This window comes from Macrobrachium rosenbergii, chromosome 3 (assembly GCF_040412425.1).
Source record: "Macrobrachium rosenbergii isolate ZJJX-2024 chromosome 3, ASM4041242v1, whole genome shotgun sequence".
NCBI lineage: Eukaryota > Metazoa > Arthropoda > Malacostraca > Decapoda > Palaemonidae > Macrobrachium > Macrobrachium rosenbergii.
This window is the reverse complement of record NC_089743.1, coordinates 17,995,444-18,012,748: the sequence shown is the minus strand read 5'-3', so window position 1 is coordinate 18,012,748 and position 17,305 is coordinate 17,995,444. Positions and strand designations below refer to the sequence as shown.

Here is a 17,305-nt window from a genome sequence, read left to right as displayed (position 1 = left end):
TTGCACACCATCTGTTTACTTATTCCAATTTTTCATTTCTTGAATTATATGCGTTAATCTTTTTTAACATATGATTTATCTTCTTCATGCTTCTACTAGCCTTCAGAAAAGAATGATTTCGTTTTGGCTTTGTTCACAGTAACAGTTGCCTTGCTCCCCATTTCAGTTTTATAATTATTGCTACTTTTACATTTCTTGGACTATCAAAATTAATATTTTTCACTGTTATCATTAACCTTTCCCTAACTTTTCATGGTGTTCAATAAAGAATGTTATCATTATTGCAAATATTCAACTATTGCTTGAATAATAGGGCCTACAGATTTTCAAGGCACCCTCAGTAATATGCCCTTGCAAAAGTACTGTATTCTGCTTCTCCCTTCCAGCAAGCAACATGTGTTTTTTGTAATGCTTGATGGTTAGTGCTTCCAGTCTCTTCCTCTTCAGCTGTGCAGCAGTCTTGTTTTTGTTTCTTGAGTCTTGCACAGGATACAATGCATCCTACAAGGTTTCTTGTGTGAGCCTCTTCCTTCCTGGGTCTCTACCTCACACTTGGGTGTCTTCCTCTCCTTATTATCTCCCTGTTGTGAAAATAATAGTACCTTTTCCTCTCCTCTAATTTTACTTGCATTCTATCCCCAAAAAAGGACACCATGGGAACAATATGGAGGTGCCTCTCTTCAATGGGAATTTTTCTTTTCAGGAACGTTGGAGAGGGGTCTGTAACCTTTCAATGTCGGGTTCTACTCCTCATTCACTCAGCAAAGTTGATTGTTCTCTATCTGGAACTCTGTTGAGCTGGTAGCTCCTTTGTGTTTTGTCACCCTTCCACCTTGCCCATTGTTTCACTGTTGATGGCAATGAAATGCCTTCTTCAATGACATTCTTTTGACCCAGTTTATGTGTCTATGATGTATATAGACTCTTTGATATGTCCCACACCTCAATTCTTCACATACCCTTGACCATCGCCATTCTCAGGACAATGTGTCCTCTACTTCCAATTCTCAGTGGCCATTGGGAACCTATCTGCATCTCATGTGGTCAGGCACCACATTATTTTCAAAGTCTGCTGGGTTTGATGCTTCCAGTGCTTTGACATATTTTGGTGCCTTCTGCTGCATTAGTGTCTTGATGGTTGTCCATACAGTTACCCTCACTCTTCACTTTGAAGAATTCCACCCCTCTACCCTAGTTTACAGCTCCTCCTTATATTGTTGTTCTGCACCAGTGTCTCTTCAGCCATTTCCCTTGAAATCCACTACCCACTGTCCAGGAGCCACATCGGGGCCTATTAGTCCCATTGTCTGGCAACTGACCTGCCAGATCCCTGGCTTTGTCCTGTCTTGTAACCCCCTCTCAGGGGAGTTTCACTGATGTTGATCTATAAGACATTATTCAACTCCATTTATTCAAATTCAGGTTTTCTCTTTTGAGTCATCTACATAATTTGGTCATTCCTTGGATTCTTCTCTTAACTCACATCCATGTGTTGGGGAAATGCCTGACAGTCATAGTTTCAGCTTATCTTCAGTGATTCTTTTCCTGCTTATTCAATACTGACCACTTGATATCTTAAGGATTCCCTGAACATAATCTTTTCATGTTTGCACTGTTTGTCTCAATTCTATTTGTAATTAGCCACTTATCTTCTTAGGATGACTTTCAAAATGCCTATCTCTTTTACTTCTTCATCAATCCTCTTCAAGATGCTTCTCCAGCTACCCTCTAGAATATTAATAGCATGTCGAGATGGTAGCATTAGTCTTTCTTCTTTAGGAAACTCTGGTCTCCGTATTTTCTAAGCAGTTTTTGTCAGCCTCTCAGGCACTGGAAATCAACTTTATCTTCTCCTTTTACTTTCATCCAAACAAAAAATGCTTCAGTAACTTTTCCAAATGATATTAAGGATGATACTGCTGTAGGCCACAACACATATGGAACATGTGATGCCTCATTATTCACCACCAAAAACTTCAAACAACAATCATCCACAGCAAACAGCTATACACAGGCAGTAATAATTAATTAGGAAAGTAAAATCTACCTAAACATGTATCATTATAAACCCTCAGATCATAATCGATTCCTTACCTCCGTAGATTCTCTTCCTTACCTTAAATTAACCTATACCTGTACACAAACATATACTGTACTGGATAACTTTATACATAGCAATAAAACTGGGTAATATCAATTATGTATCATAAAAACCACCTACTATTTCATTTCAAAGTTCAGGGTTACAAAATTTATACTAAATCAATGTACAACTTACTTAAGATATATTGAATGGGGAAATTCTTTTGCTATAATGACAAACAGCTATCTAAGAAAGCCAATAATTACCCTCCCCAAGGGCAGACTTAAAAAGCTTTTACTATGTAATTTTACTTGGGGTTGCTTTTTAAACTAAATTGAATAGGCAAAAGATTCTTTTGCTGTCATGACTAGCATCTATCTAAACAATCCATGTTTTATAAAAAAAAATCCACTTTTCATTTTCATTATAAGAGAACTCATACATAAGTAACTGTTGCACATCTCTGACAACAAATGGGCTCATACCTGTGCTGGATTTATAAGAGCTGTTTGTGCTAATTTACGAGACAAATTCAGGAGGGAACAAAGCAAAGCCAAGCGAGATGGAGTTGGTCCCTGTCGACCATCTGACCCCAATACAGAGGCAAAGAGTCCTCCAAGCATTGTCGATGTCTGGTTTGTGGCTCCATAAGTAACTCCCTCGTTCGACACCAAATGACTATGAACTAACACAACTGTAAAAGAAAAGAACCATGCATATAAAGCATAATTAAATCATCACTTATTGTATATAGCATTCTCTTTTTTCAATTTAACCCTCATTTTACAAATCATATTACAGACACTCCCCACACAACAAATAATCTGTTTAATGACCACTCACTCTTCAGACCAGCTAAGAGGCCAATCGGTACTGTATGCAGTACAAGAACTGTAAATGTAAACTTCAGGATCTGTAGCAATCATATGAATGACTTTCTCTTTACCCTCCTCTCTTGAACTGTGTATGGTTATTTCCTTCAAAGCTTTGATAAACTTTATTATCCCTTTATAAAATGTGATTAATATAATTCAGTTCATCAGTAAACATATTGCATTATATATTTACCAAAGGTTTCAAACTATAATGTACACTGCCTAGGCTCAAGTAAATATTAAGGATTTTCTACATTTTCATATAGCATGTCACAAATAACTATGTATTTTTTTGGATTTTCTATGGACATTTTTTCTTTTTCCTTTTTCAGAAGACAAAGACCTCTACAGGCTTAACTGCCAATCAGACCAACTTTACTGCTGTTCCCATGCACACAGGTGTGCAGATTAAGCTGATCTTATTCCTACATGGGTTCATAATGACAGCATCATCTCAGCCATTAAAATTTCCTCAACCATCCATCTTCACTAATCAGGTGTCCCTCCCCCCAACTCCCAACTCACATGGTGAAAATGAATTTTTTAGTTCTTAATTTTGAAAACAAAATGAAAACTACAAACAAAACTGTTGGTTAAATGTAAGAAAGGAAAGGCACAGTAAATACATACAGCATGTGCTCATACACACATGCAGGCTAGCTAATACATTAACTTTTCATAAAAACACAATTATTTATGTAACTTTGTTTCATTAAATTTGCTAAAATCTTATTCTAATACAAAAACTTTTAAATAATTTTGTACATTTAAACTAAAATTTTATTTTTTTATTTTGTTTGCTAAATTGTTACCATCAGCAATTAACATCAGAGGCAGAAGAGATGGGGGGAGGGGAGGGGATGCCTCACTTATTGACATAATGGTTTGCTGGCTGCTGGAGAAAAAGAGCTTGATCATTAGGTGAGGAGTGTCTGTACAAAAGAGGATACCTACCAGTTGAACTTATAATGGACAGAGGAATATGCATACGTTCCAGTCCATCGTAGTGCATTGACAAGAGTGTACTTAACAGACAGCATTGAGCATCTAATGGACCCATAGCTAAAGAAATAGCTCCCTGAGGTTCTAATAAGCGTGACACCAAGCTCAAAAGAGCCTGTTTTAGAGTCGACCCCGGACCACTAGTTACGCTGATGACATCGCACCGGACACGCAAGCGTACCAATAGGTCTTCTAAAAGCCCAGTTACAGTACTGCCAACCTGGAAAGAAATAACCCAGACTTTAAGAACTGTCAACAATAAAAACACACACACTGCAAATTTTAAGTTAAGAATGATAAGAAATTGTATAAATAATGTACAATATTTTAATTGTTTAATTCCCAGTGTTTCTCCTTGCATATCATATACTGTATATATCTTGACCAATAACTGATATTCTTAATAGCCTAAACAAATGAATAATTTGAGTATGTTGAAGTCTTTCAACCTCTTTTCACATATTTCATTTTCTATGTTGCTAATGCTGATCTGAGGTGTATGTGAATTTTTTTTATAAGATGGTTACATATTTAAGACACAATGGCTTATCCATGAACAGTGAGTTCATAATATAGGAACAGTTAATATTTTATTATTTAAACCTGCAGTTTCCAGAACTTATTAGATTTAATGGGGAATTGTGGTATATGATATCTTTCTGGTAATCCTGTCACTTTAATGCATGCTGCACTCTGAAACATTGCTAGATCTCAGTTTTAAGATAAGTGAAACTTATCACAACAGTCAACTTCTACAAATTTGCTTAGAATACATTGTAAGGCTGTAGTAAGTGACTTCTGTTATGAATAGACTCTGGGACTTTAAGGGTGCATCTACAGTGCAGTTAAACAGTTAAACATATACAAACATTTCAGCAACTTATCATACAGACCACAAACAGGCTGAATACAAGGTCTGAGACTTATTGAAAGTCACAACCAGCGCTACATATGATCATCCAGCATTTTGCCAATTTTTTCCTTTGATTCCATTGCTTACACCAGGTCAATATTTTTTTTTTGCTTCAGAAGATATTTACTAATGCTGCATTGACATACCTTTAAAAAAAAATTCTTCTCTTTAACCTCTCGAGGATCAAATTACGCTGCATAGAGGGAACTGGCAATTTTCTCCCTCTCTGTCTCTCTCTCTCTCTCATGTCATTTGCCACGTAAACACAAGTATTGTTCAGTAACTCAGCTTTTGTCTTCGTAAAGCTTACCTTTTGTCATGTCTTTTCTTTCCTAAAAAACGTACAAAGCACCGTACTGTAGCTACCAGTCAGGCAGCAAATAGGCAAAACTGTTAATGCTCAGTGAGCTACCAGTCAGACAGCAAATAGGCAAAACTGTTAGCATTTCAGTTTAGTACAGTATAAATACAGAATATAGTATATAAAATAAAAATAAGATGAAGGGTTTTTTTATTTACTTTTGGTAAATAAAAAGGAAAACAGTACACAACGTGCAGAGGAACAGTAACTATCTTAAATCGTGGTCGAACATTATTTTAAATCGGCTGACCCCTTCGGTGTCTGTCTGATACCCGGATTAACGGGGTTCGGTTTAATGAGGGTCGAATGTAGCCTGAATCACAATTTAGGAAAGAAGACAAAACATAAATGAACCGGTCTATCACAGCCACTCAAAAAGGGGTTAGGAAGACAAGAGTGTCTGGGAAGATGAGCCAAAAATTGTCCTTGTAACACATCTACCCGGACCAAATGATCCCACTCAGGGTTACCAACAAGGGGAACACCAGTTTTTCCAACCACAGTTAAAGTTTCAAGAACAAATACAGCACAGAAACAGCTGGAGTACAAGAATTACTTCTGTAACTTAAGACAGAACTGCTGTCAATAAGGATATCACTAAAAGGACCGCAACCCTTGCACAAGACATATATGCACGTAGCTGCAACATTTCCTTGACTAGAACAAGAAAACCAAAACTTCCCAAGACATGTTGCAGAACAATGGTGTCAAACATCAAAGCAACTATGGAGGCAACTGGCCCATTTCCCTATAACAATAAGATTGGGCCATGCTTACATGTGTCCCTAGGTCTAAAGTAGTGAGAACATCATGCAAACTGGTCTCCTAACAAACTCAGTCCAGCATCAAGAACCATCATCAATTCTAGGAAGAGGAAAAGAAAAGGTGATCTCCAGTGAGAGAAGGAAAAATCATGAGCTGAAGAATAAGAGAAGAGCCATCACAAAGACTTGAAATCAAGACTCAGTATCAAAAGACTCCCAAGACTTCATAATTTTCCACAGCCCAAATGGCAGATCCTGTAGGGAGAAGTGCCCTTAATACATCTTACATGACACACTGAAGGCATTACTAATGCATCCATTTTAGTTCCTAGCTTCACCCACTTTTTAGCCATTTACTTTTCCACCATTCCCACTTTGTTTCTTCTGTCCTGCAGTCTAACTTAAAACTTTTACTTTGTATTGCACCTGGAGTTTTCACCCAGTTTCATCTATACTTCACCTCATTTTATTTCTGAATCTGTATTACTGTCCAAAGACTAAAACTGCTTCTTATCACTTTCTGCAGAACTGAAAGGTTGAAAATGTCCCAGTGCTTGGCTTTTAGTCTAACTTTCAAGATCTATTCATCCTTCCCACTGCCAGAAAGACACAGAATGGAATGGCACTTAATTAACATCTCCATGAAAATCTAACTACAATCGATGGGGAAAGGTCAACCACTTTGACAAGAAAGAGAGAATCCCTAAAAGTGATAGGAGCAGAAGTTGACAACAAGGCTGAGGCACCCAAGGGAAAGACTGCAAATACCAAAGATGGAAGGGAAGAGCTAAGGAAATGAAACATCGCAACATCTACCACAGACTATCGAAAACTCCCTTTGGCTCCCTTGGGGCAAACTGGATAAGACATAGAAAAGTACAACAGCATGCAGAATTAGGAGCAAATGTACAGAACCAAGAAACACACATGGAAGAGGAAAGATCTAATGAAACTAGATCACAGCCAATGGCATATTACCAGCATGAAGAGACTGGCATACCCAATTTCACTCCAGAAAGAGCTTGAAAATATCCATGCAACAAACCAATGGGTGACCAGAGAAGCAGGAGAGTCAAACAGAACTTTCATAGAGCAGGAGAAGGTGAACCTGCAAAAGATGTATCCCAATGCTCAAAGGGTGACAAGACTCAACATAGCAAGAGTTCTAAAGAAAAAGAGGGATCCACTTTGATGAATGGATGGAGGAGAAACCAACATGAGATCTCATGCCCCTCTCAAATATCCCTTGAAAGGAAAACTCACCATTAAAAATGGAAACCCATTCATACTATTCCCATGTCATCCAGATTAGAAATCACAAAAGCTGGGCCAATAAGGTGAAAGAAGGTGCTATCACTTATGCCAAAAAACCCAGTACAGGCCAGAGGGAACTGCAGATGCAGAGCCCAGAGCACAAACCTCACTCCCATCAGTGACAGGATGAGTAAACTCTTCAGAATACATGAGCATGAAAAAGTGCATAATAAAGAAATGGATAAAAACTATAATAATAAAAACTGAAAAAGAAATCAATGTAGACTTGGAAAGCACCAAACATCCAGCACTGCAAGTAATGGTGAACTATAGACTACACATGGGCAGTGGTGCCCTTCTTCTCCCTACTCTTCGGGAATGTTTAACATCATTCTATACAGGAGGCTAATTATGAATATATAGGTTTTTTAAAACAAATGCTTTCTTTAAAACTGAGATACAACATCATTCTTATCTTCCAGAATATCAGCCAAGCACATACACTGGAAACATATCCCTGCTGTTGATTAAAACACCAAGGCCAATTCATCAAAATGTGCTCCAACACTGATACTTTACCACATACACCAAGAAATGAAATGAGTAAAAAGTGTATGCTACATTCAAGGTCTGGTTAAAAACCACCTCTGTCCATCAATGTTATCAAACAAAGTGAGGATGGGCACTATTTCTCAAACATAAAGTACACATATATTCCTCATTACAGGCAATAATGGGGAAAACCCACCTCACCTGCCAACTCCCTAAAATATATGATTCTACTAGCAGCTCTGTATATGAATGGAGAACATTCCTAATATTTATGATTTAAAATATTAATTAGGATTTAAAATGTTACATAAGTATTGCTTAGTTGTCTTAACATGGACTGGAATCCATCTGGACATGGGGACTGGTTTGTTTCAACAGTCATATTTTCCTCTATCCTGTTTCTTCTGGTAATTCTCTTTCACATTCTAGTCCATTTCCTTGGTATACTACTTGGAAAATATTCACTTAACCTTTTGAGATTTAAAGGATGTCATCACATTAACAACCCTTGAGATTCTAGTGGGTCTAAAGATATCACCCACAAAAATATTTTGGCTAACTTCAACCCATAATTCTGACTTTTGTTTTTGACTAATTTTAATATAGTCACCACCCTACTTATAAACACTCTGCCTATTGTATATACTCATGTACCATGTGACTTTCTGAGAACCTAATTTCTAACCTGCACATGAATGTTGTTACAGGACAGATACCCATTGGCAAGTCAAATAATACATCTGTATTGAGAATAATGATAATTTTAATAAAACTTGCTATACTTACTATACACAATTATATTTCATGTATAATTGTTGTATTATTATCATATTATAATTTATGAACATAGCAATCGTGCACCCTCTGCATTCTGGTGATGTTTACATTCTTAAGATCATCAACTGATTGTGTTTCACAGAAATCATCACTGCCATTCAATGATAATTGAAACATATTCCAGAAATACATTTTTTGTAAATTATCAAAGCTTGGTTTAAAAAATTAACTTACTTTATTTATAAATACAGTAAATTAAAGGAAGTAAAGGTGTGCTTTTGTTAGTTTTGGATGTTGCATTTTTGGCCTGCACATTGTTTCTTCAGCCACAGCTACAACCTTAAATTTGGTGGTATACATTCTTAACACTTTCTTTTCTATTGTGTGAAGGATGAATGCAACTTTTATTTTATTTTTATTAATGAAAATTACCATTGAAAACTGCAAGTTTTTAACAAGTTGATAACTGTAATGTAATGCTTAATAAATGTAAGTTAGCTACAGTAACTAACATAGGCAAACAGCTGGTTCTTGATTCAGTTGTTTATGTTAGTACTTGCTGTTGTTCATGCCAGTGTCTTACACACAAACAGAGTAAATGGTTGCTAAATATACGAAATAGTAACGAATTCTTAGACAAGCCGCAAGTTTTTTAAGCCTTGTCTGAATGTATGAAGATATGAAGATTTGCATTTAACCTACTGAACTTTTGCTTATAGGTCTATTCATTAGTTAAAACCTAATTTAGATATATGTTATTAATGGCATCTACCAAAGCTGGGACAGGCATAGAAAGCATAGTCTCCTATAATCTACCAAAATGTGTCACACACTACAAAAAATATATGATGAAATAAGTTTTGGGACAAAATTTTAAGGACTACAAGACAAATGAGATCGGGATACACGATTATATGGGCAAATACCTTTCTTTTTCATACTGTACAATTTTTAGTTTCACAGAAGGTCTTCATTGAAAATAAACTGACCTTGTGTATCTATGGGACAACTTTCTGACTTCATGTCATAATTACAGTGCACCCTACTTTTCGCGGGGATAGGTTCCAGAATCCACCGCAGAATTGCAAAATCCCCTCTAAAAATACTTATACCTGCCAAATACCCCACTTAAATGATTATAACTGTCCATTTTAAAAGTTCACTGCCTAATTTAATAGTTAAAACAAAATATACCTTACTTTATTATACTACAACAATTTAACATCAATTCAAACAAAAATACACCCCAAACCATCATCCCAAAAACACTAAGTCATCTTAGATTAATACCCTTTCACAACTGTTACTCCTAAGTATATATGCCCCCTAAAACGCTTATAACAACGATTTACTAATTTTAAAATATTACTCTTAAAGTAAACACAACAAAATATGTATAAAATGTTTAATACAAATTAAATAAATCTGTCTTACAGAATGTTTGAGAACTAAACAAGTTACCCCTGTACATACATAAGCATAGCTGTTTTCTCTCATAGTATTGAAGTTGTCCCATTTTCCTTTTGCATTGGTAAAAACAATTAAAATTATCACTAATTCGCTTTTTCATACAGCAACACTATTTACTCATTATTAGTGTACAATTCTCTCTCTCTCTTTTTAAAGGTAATGTTTGTGACTAAATACAGATTTTTATGATAAAAATGATTTACAATGTACAGGCAGTCCCCAGTTATCGGCGGGGTTCCGTTTCTGAGGGTGTGATGATAACCGAAAATCGCGGCTAACAGTAAATCGGCGATTTCAGCACTTTTTCGGGGGTTATCGGCGCCGAAAAGCGCCAATTTTCAGTTATCGGCACCTCTGTTAGGTATGTATCGGCGCCAATAAGCAGAAATCGGTGATTTTCAGCACCGAAAATTGCCGATTTTCGTCGCTAGACAAGCCCATTAAAACCGAATCGCTGTTAACCCAGCCCGCCGTTAACCGGGGACTGCCTGTACTTATAATGTACATATACTACTGTATCTGTTAAGCTCATTCCAGGTTGGGGGCCAGACTGAGCATCATAGGTGTACAATCTCATGTAAGTTGTAGGGTAATGTAAGTTGTATTTGAAATGATATTACTGTAAAGAGTTTTTGGATGATACAGCATACTGTACAGTATCTAAAATATTCACTAATTGTTTTCATTTTATTTTCCAGTCTGCTTTTACTGGAAAATAAATTAAAATAGTTAGCGAATATTTTAGGTACTGTACAATATGCTCTATTGTTCAGTCTGGGGCCCAACCTGGAATGAGCTTAACAGATACAGTAGTACAGTATAAGTACACTGTAAATCATTTTTATCATAAAAATCTGTATTAGTCACGAACACAATATGAAAAAATACAGTAATTAGTGAATAAATAGTGTTGCTCTACGAAAAAAAACAAATTAATGATAATTTTAGAGATACAGTCCCTAGAAAAAATTAACGAATTAGTGAAAGTTCCCGCAGAAAAGTGAAAGATATGTTCCACTAAAATATGTGACAAAATTAAGCGAGGAAAAATGAAGAGTGAAAAAGCGGGGTAACACTGTACATAGGTGTAAAGGGTATGGTACCTCTAAAATGATGTTAAAAAAACAACTCATGAACAATTCAAGATACGAATGGCCATCTGAAATGTAAACTGTTCGTACGTTGGGTAGTGACTGTACTTCAATGTAGCAAAAGTACTTGGCTTCAAAGCGAAATCATGACCAGCATTATAATAAAAAAAATACATTTATACAGAATGACAGAATGACAAAAGAACAATATTTCTGAGATCTGGGGCAGTCAGTGTATGATTTGCCACTAACAGGGCTTGGGTGATCCTGGAATCTAAAAGGTCACAAGTTTAAAAATACCAAAACTAAGGAATTAATCCTCCTTACTGGTTTGTCTACCAACAATGCTTATCTTTGCCATCTGCACCCCTGATTTTCAATTTACTGTGAAGTTCTTGTCTACAATGAATGTGCAATATTTCTGATAACATTGCTGAGACTGCTGTACAGGCTTTATCATTTTCTGCAGACTGGTGTACAAGTCTATATGACATACATATATTAGAGATTCTTTTAAAGTTTAACATAACTCATACCACTTTATGTTCTGTCTCTAACTTACAGTGAACTGGATTTGCGTATCCACCAGCATAGAGCAATAAACATCTCACTAAATTCTCTCTCAAAGCCTCTAGTACTGGCATGAAAACATATTTTTGGAATTCCAAGTATCTGGAATTTCTCATGTGCCACCAGGGCTCTCCAATTTATTGATGATTTTTTAAGATTAAGGATTAAAAACAGAACATAAAGAGATTTTTCTAAATTGTTCCTGACCCTTTGAGTCGTTCTTTTTCCTGAGGTCCCCATTTTCTGATGTATTCCTGGAACTGAGGAATGACAAAGTCATCTAATAAGACCATGGCACTGTTCTTGTTAAAAAATAGCAATGTATCACATTCTAACTATCTGTCCAAACTTTCTATTCCCTACCTAACTCAAGTGTTCTCCAGGCTTTCTGAAGTATTGATGTTTACTTATAAATCCTTCCACAGGTATAAGATTCTACTTTCCTTTGATATAAACAGTCTCCTTATTCTCTCATAATTGGCTAAGGTTTATTCAAAACATCAGTAACTTGTGTGACTCCTGGGATACTTTCCTCTAATGATGGCTCTGTTGGTTGCCTTTGATACTGAATTAACCAAGCATATTGAAAAATACAAAAAAAAATTACTTACCACATCACTTCTCATGTCTGAGACAGAGGCACAAGACCCAGTCAAAAGTTTTTGTAAAGCAGGTACAAAATTAACATCAGTCACAACATATATCGCCATTCCACACTGAAAAAGAGAAGAATTACAAAACCATTAAAAAGCTCTCATAACGAAATTACTTATTACTAACTTTTATACCAAAAGTTAAGATGACATTTACAGCTAATTAACTGTATATGTATGAAGAAGGCACAGGGGGTCTTCTTAGTTTGGAAAAAAAAAAAAAAACTAAAATATTCTAAAATGAAACATACTTCAGCGTGAATATCAAATATCAACATCTTCCAATTTTTGGGCACTCATGGGGCTAACACCCCCTTAAAATCCTTCCAAAATGAGAGGCACAACAAAGCAAAGAAATATGATGGAACAAACATATAGTACACTGAAACCTTTTTTAACAGACTAATATGGGGGGGAAGGCTGTCTGTTAAAGCCAGCTATCTGTTAAAGTGAAGTATTATTTTTTTGTGTCCTAAGTGATGTTTATCAGCAGGCTAGCCTTGACTAGGTGTGATAACTACCGATATATATGAAAAGATTCACATTATGAAATAAACTGATAATAAAGGTAATAAAACCATTTTTACCTTATATACTATTGGCAATCTTCATAAAAATAGCCTATTCAAGGAATAATTCCATATCAATGAAATCAACTTTTATCTATGCAGCCCAGCTGAGAAATGTAAACATTGAGTTACGGTTGCGCTTACAGCAACCCTTATCTTTTGGTAACCTTTCAGAAATTTTAATGGTAGTGTAATTATGGTAGTAGAGTAATAACGTTTAGGATAACATAATATTTATTTTTCATTAAAAACTCATTATCATTTTGTTGTTAAATTGACAAATTTTAAAAGTAATTTGTATTTTTCCTCACACACAAACCTGACGTCATTACATAAGGAATTAACTTTCAGCAAACTGGAAATCCAGCCATTACACTTTTGCAAGGTGGTTATGGTAACAGCAAACAATGGTAGCAGCAGATGCACCGCCCACCAAGTCGGCATGCATTCAATTCTAGGCAGTTTACCTTTTGGCCCAAGTAAGAGAATGAGGGGTGGTAAATGATGGGCCCTTTATATAAAGAACTCAGGTTTCTATGTTTGGAGAAATACATATTACTTTAAAAATTTGTCATTTGTTCCTACACAAATACAAACCCCCGGTCTTTACATATGAGAGACTTACTTTTGGAGGGAGGATTCTAAGTAAATCTCTGAACTGACTGTAGTTCTGCTCACCTGGGTACTATCTTCCTGGTCATGAAGAAGAAAAGGAAGGAGACCATACCTCTGATCTATTGAACAAGAGAGATGTAAAATCGTCAGACTTCTGGGCATTTCGAATTAAAGGAAAGTAATATCCTTGGTTCAAAAAGGTTTGGATGAACCCACAATGTCGGAGACTATAAACCTAAGACTAACCAACTGGTTTGCTCATAGTCAAACCCTCTTCCCTTACTAGACAGAAGGAAGGATTTGCATCTACTAACCCAACTGGAGCTAGATTGTAGATAGGATACTCAGTCATCTACATCACATGCATGCACATCAGTCCAGCATGTGACAGCTCGTTCACTGTTCCTTTACCCACCGGAAGAGGAAGGAAAACAGGAGAAAGGGAGGAGACCAGTCCCACACACACCTCCTTGCAGCCACACCCCTTAGGCGTGATGCAACCTGTCCCTCAAGAGCTGGGTTAACTATATGACTTGTTGAGCATCCATCATAGGATCCAAGGAAAAGGAATCCAAGGACCTATGGGCAGCATCCCAAGATAAAAGGAAATGAATGTGATCTGCAAGATTACATTCCATCCTAGTATTCGACTGACACGTTCTTCCTGAATGCGATGGACAGACCAATGCCCCTGACCTCCAAAGATCTGGCCCAAAACGTACTGATGGCCACCAGGAAGTTGCAGAGTAGGCTTGTTTGATCATCTCACTAGTCAGAGAAATGACAATTAGGACACCGTTTCTCGGCCAACTCGAAGCTAACGAATGAGTCGTTGGCATTGGGCTGAAAGTCTAGTCTTTACAGAGGCAACATAGACAACATACTGTCATTAGAAGCACAGGACACAGAAGTGGAATGATCCAGATCACTGATCACCTCCGAAACATGTAGAATGGCGAAAGGAGTAAGCTTCCAGCTGTAAATGGATACCAAAGATGTCTTGTTTTATTCAAGGGTGCTAGAAGACAGAACAGAACAGTGCCAACTTCAGTAAGTTGAGACAAAAAGGACTATGATCAATCTTCTTCAGAGGTTAAACGAATTTCCGGAAGTCAAGGTGCCAAGACCAACTAACTGTCCTTATCTCTTGACTTCAGCAAATGAATTGTTGTAATTACATCCATCTTGTTTGTGATGTGCCTGTTTGCCAATGTACTGAATGTTCTTCTGTCTACTCATGTACATGCACTGCAGTAGAGTAGATGAAAGGACACTAGTACCTTTTGTTGACCATGGCACTATCGTGGTGTCTTTGCTATCACATAGAGGAGTGTCCATCTTTGGAGCTTGAGACTTGTAAGTCTAAAAAGAATGAAAAATCTCTAGAGGAGGATAGTGTAACCATGGCACTACCTTGGTGCCATTGCTATCAAAAGAGTGCTGTTCGGACCCTGAGACTCCTGAAACTGTCTTAGGGTCCACATAACATTCTGTCCCTTTCAGAACGTGGATCAACTGGTAATTGCAGCGGCAACAGCTACTGTTTACATCTCCCACTTCTCTCAGGGGGGAGTGTAACTTGACTGAGTAGGATCCAAAAACAAGTTGTTGGAACTAAGTTTGGAGGTCTTGTCGATCTTCCGATGAATCAGGCAGAAAGACAGGAAGTTGTAAGCCCAAGACTTGAATCATAGATGCAAAAGATGTCTCTTAGGTGTCAACAGCATCTAAGTTTCTAGGAGGTTACTTATCCAAGTACTGACTGGTCCCAATGTTTCTAACAATGGATGCGAAAGACATCTCCTAGATGTCAACAGAATCCGGTGCTCCAGGAGGTCACCTATCCAAGTACTGACCTGACCCAAACATTGCTAACTTTGCTGATCAGATGAAAAGCGATATTTTCAATATGGCATGGTTGATGGCTGTTATGCCTGCAGTCCATAAAAATAGTGCTAAATAGTAACAGCTTCGGAGTATTGAGATTGAAGGACTAATTGACTGTCTTCCTAGATCAAAAAATTCTTCAAAACATCAAGATGTCAAGACCAATTGTTGCTAACACTGACCCTAGTGACCAAACTTGTCTGTCATATACCCCATCATCCTGGAGTATGTCTGGTTGATCACTGTTCTGAATGTGCTCCTGCAAACCTGTGCACCCACACCGTCAATTGAGGAGATGACAGGACACTAGCCCTTCCCCCCTTTTGACTAAGAAACTACCGTGGAACCGTTCGTTAACAACACTACAGAATGCCTATCCTAAGATCTTGAGGCTTGGAGAGCTAAGGAGATCCAGGTTATTGAGGTGCAATTAACTCAGGCTAGGCTACGTTGGGTTAAGTACCCAACCCAACCTAACAAAACCTAGGCCCTTGAAGAACAGGTTGATGCCATGAAACAAGAAGTTCCAGGATACTGAAGTGCAGGTTTGTAAAGGTTAGGCTTAGAACTAGTTAGGTTAGGCAGTTTGGTTATCTTACCCAATCTTACCTAACTAACCAAACCTAACCACCTGTAGTGTAGGTGAATGCCCTTTTGCTGATGCTTTGAGGCATGAAGTATCTCTGGAGGGGAAGTGTGCACAACACACCAAGGATAATCGTCGTTTTACCAGTAGGCCAAGTCCTGCCACCTCTCTGAGACAGAATGGGGAGACCTTGTTGAAGACCACGAGCCCTCTTTCCATCTTCAAGAATTAGGTTTCAACCTTGCTAAAAAGGGTATTGCAAAAGAGGGCACTGAGGCTGTAGATCTATGGAGCTAAAATATAATTCTGATGGCACAAGGAAAAAATCTTGCATGATCAGTATTGATTGATCAACTCCTGTTTCAGAAGCGTAGGACAGTATGGTTTTACAGAACTTCACTGTAAACAACCAACCTGTGGTCGAAAATGAACAGCAATCCGAAGAAATCCAAGCTGATGAACTATAATGACCTTGGTTCAGGGAGTCGAAGGTTAATATTAGTGTAGGAACAAACAAGAGTCAAGATTCAAATGTAAACGATGAAACAGAGATTTCTACCTACCTGTAAGATGTCAAAAGTCTCTGGCTGAACACAAGTGAAAGACCATCAATTCACCCAATGCAATGACACCCATATGGGTCTGATAAAACAAATTAATTCATTCGGTTGTAGGCGTTACTGAAGTGGATGTTGGATACTATGATGAAAACGACCGATGAAATTTGTAATTTATGTCGGAAATGTCTGGAAGAACGATCCATTCATTCAAATGCGTTGCCCGTTTGTTCGATGATGTGGATGTTTACTGAAAACGGAGGCCGACAGCTACCGATAAATAACACCCCATCAACTCATGTTATGAAGGACATAAAAGTTGGCAGGCAAAATGATCCTGTTCGCTTGTATGTAGATGGTATGTGTCGATATGCAGCTGTATGTCTGTGCTGTCATGTCTGCGGCTGGGCGAACTTGAACAACAAACCCAATTTCTCCTAGGAGAGCGAGAACGTGAGAGACGACCAGACACCCACTCAACACAGATAGGTCTGCAGCAGTGATCCCCACCTCTAGCCATCCACTGGCCCAAGCCACCAAGACAAGTTTACAGGGCAATAAGCAAAGTAAGTATACCTTAGTTTAACCAGACCACTGAGCTGATTAACAGCTCTCCTAGGGCTGGCCCAAAGGATTTGACTTATTTTACGTGGCTGAGAACCAACTGATGCCATGGCTAAGAACTAACTGATGCCAAACACCCTGGGTACCTTCACAGGTTGAGAC

The 17,305-nt window shown here is 37.5% G+C and overlaps 1 protein-coding gene across 1 annotated transcript in view; it reads right to left on the bottom strand.

Moving 5' to 3' along the window:
* Positions 1-17,305, bottom strand: part of Bruce (BIR repeat containing ubiquitin-conjugating enzyme) — a 361,218-nt gene that overhangs the window by 156,662 nt on the left and 187,251 nt on the right. The window contains 3 exon segments of the mRNA XM_067128151.1: positions 2,569-2,777; positions 3,913-4,180; positions 12,324-12,428. Of these exon segments, the coding sequence (XP_066984252.1) occupies positions 2,569-2,777; positions 3,913-4,180; positions 12,324-12,428 (582 nt within the window).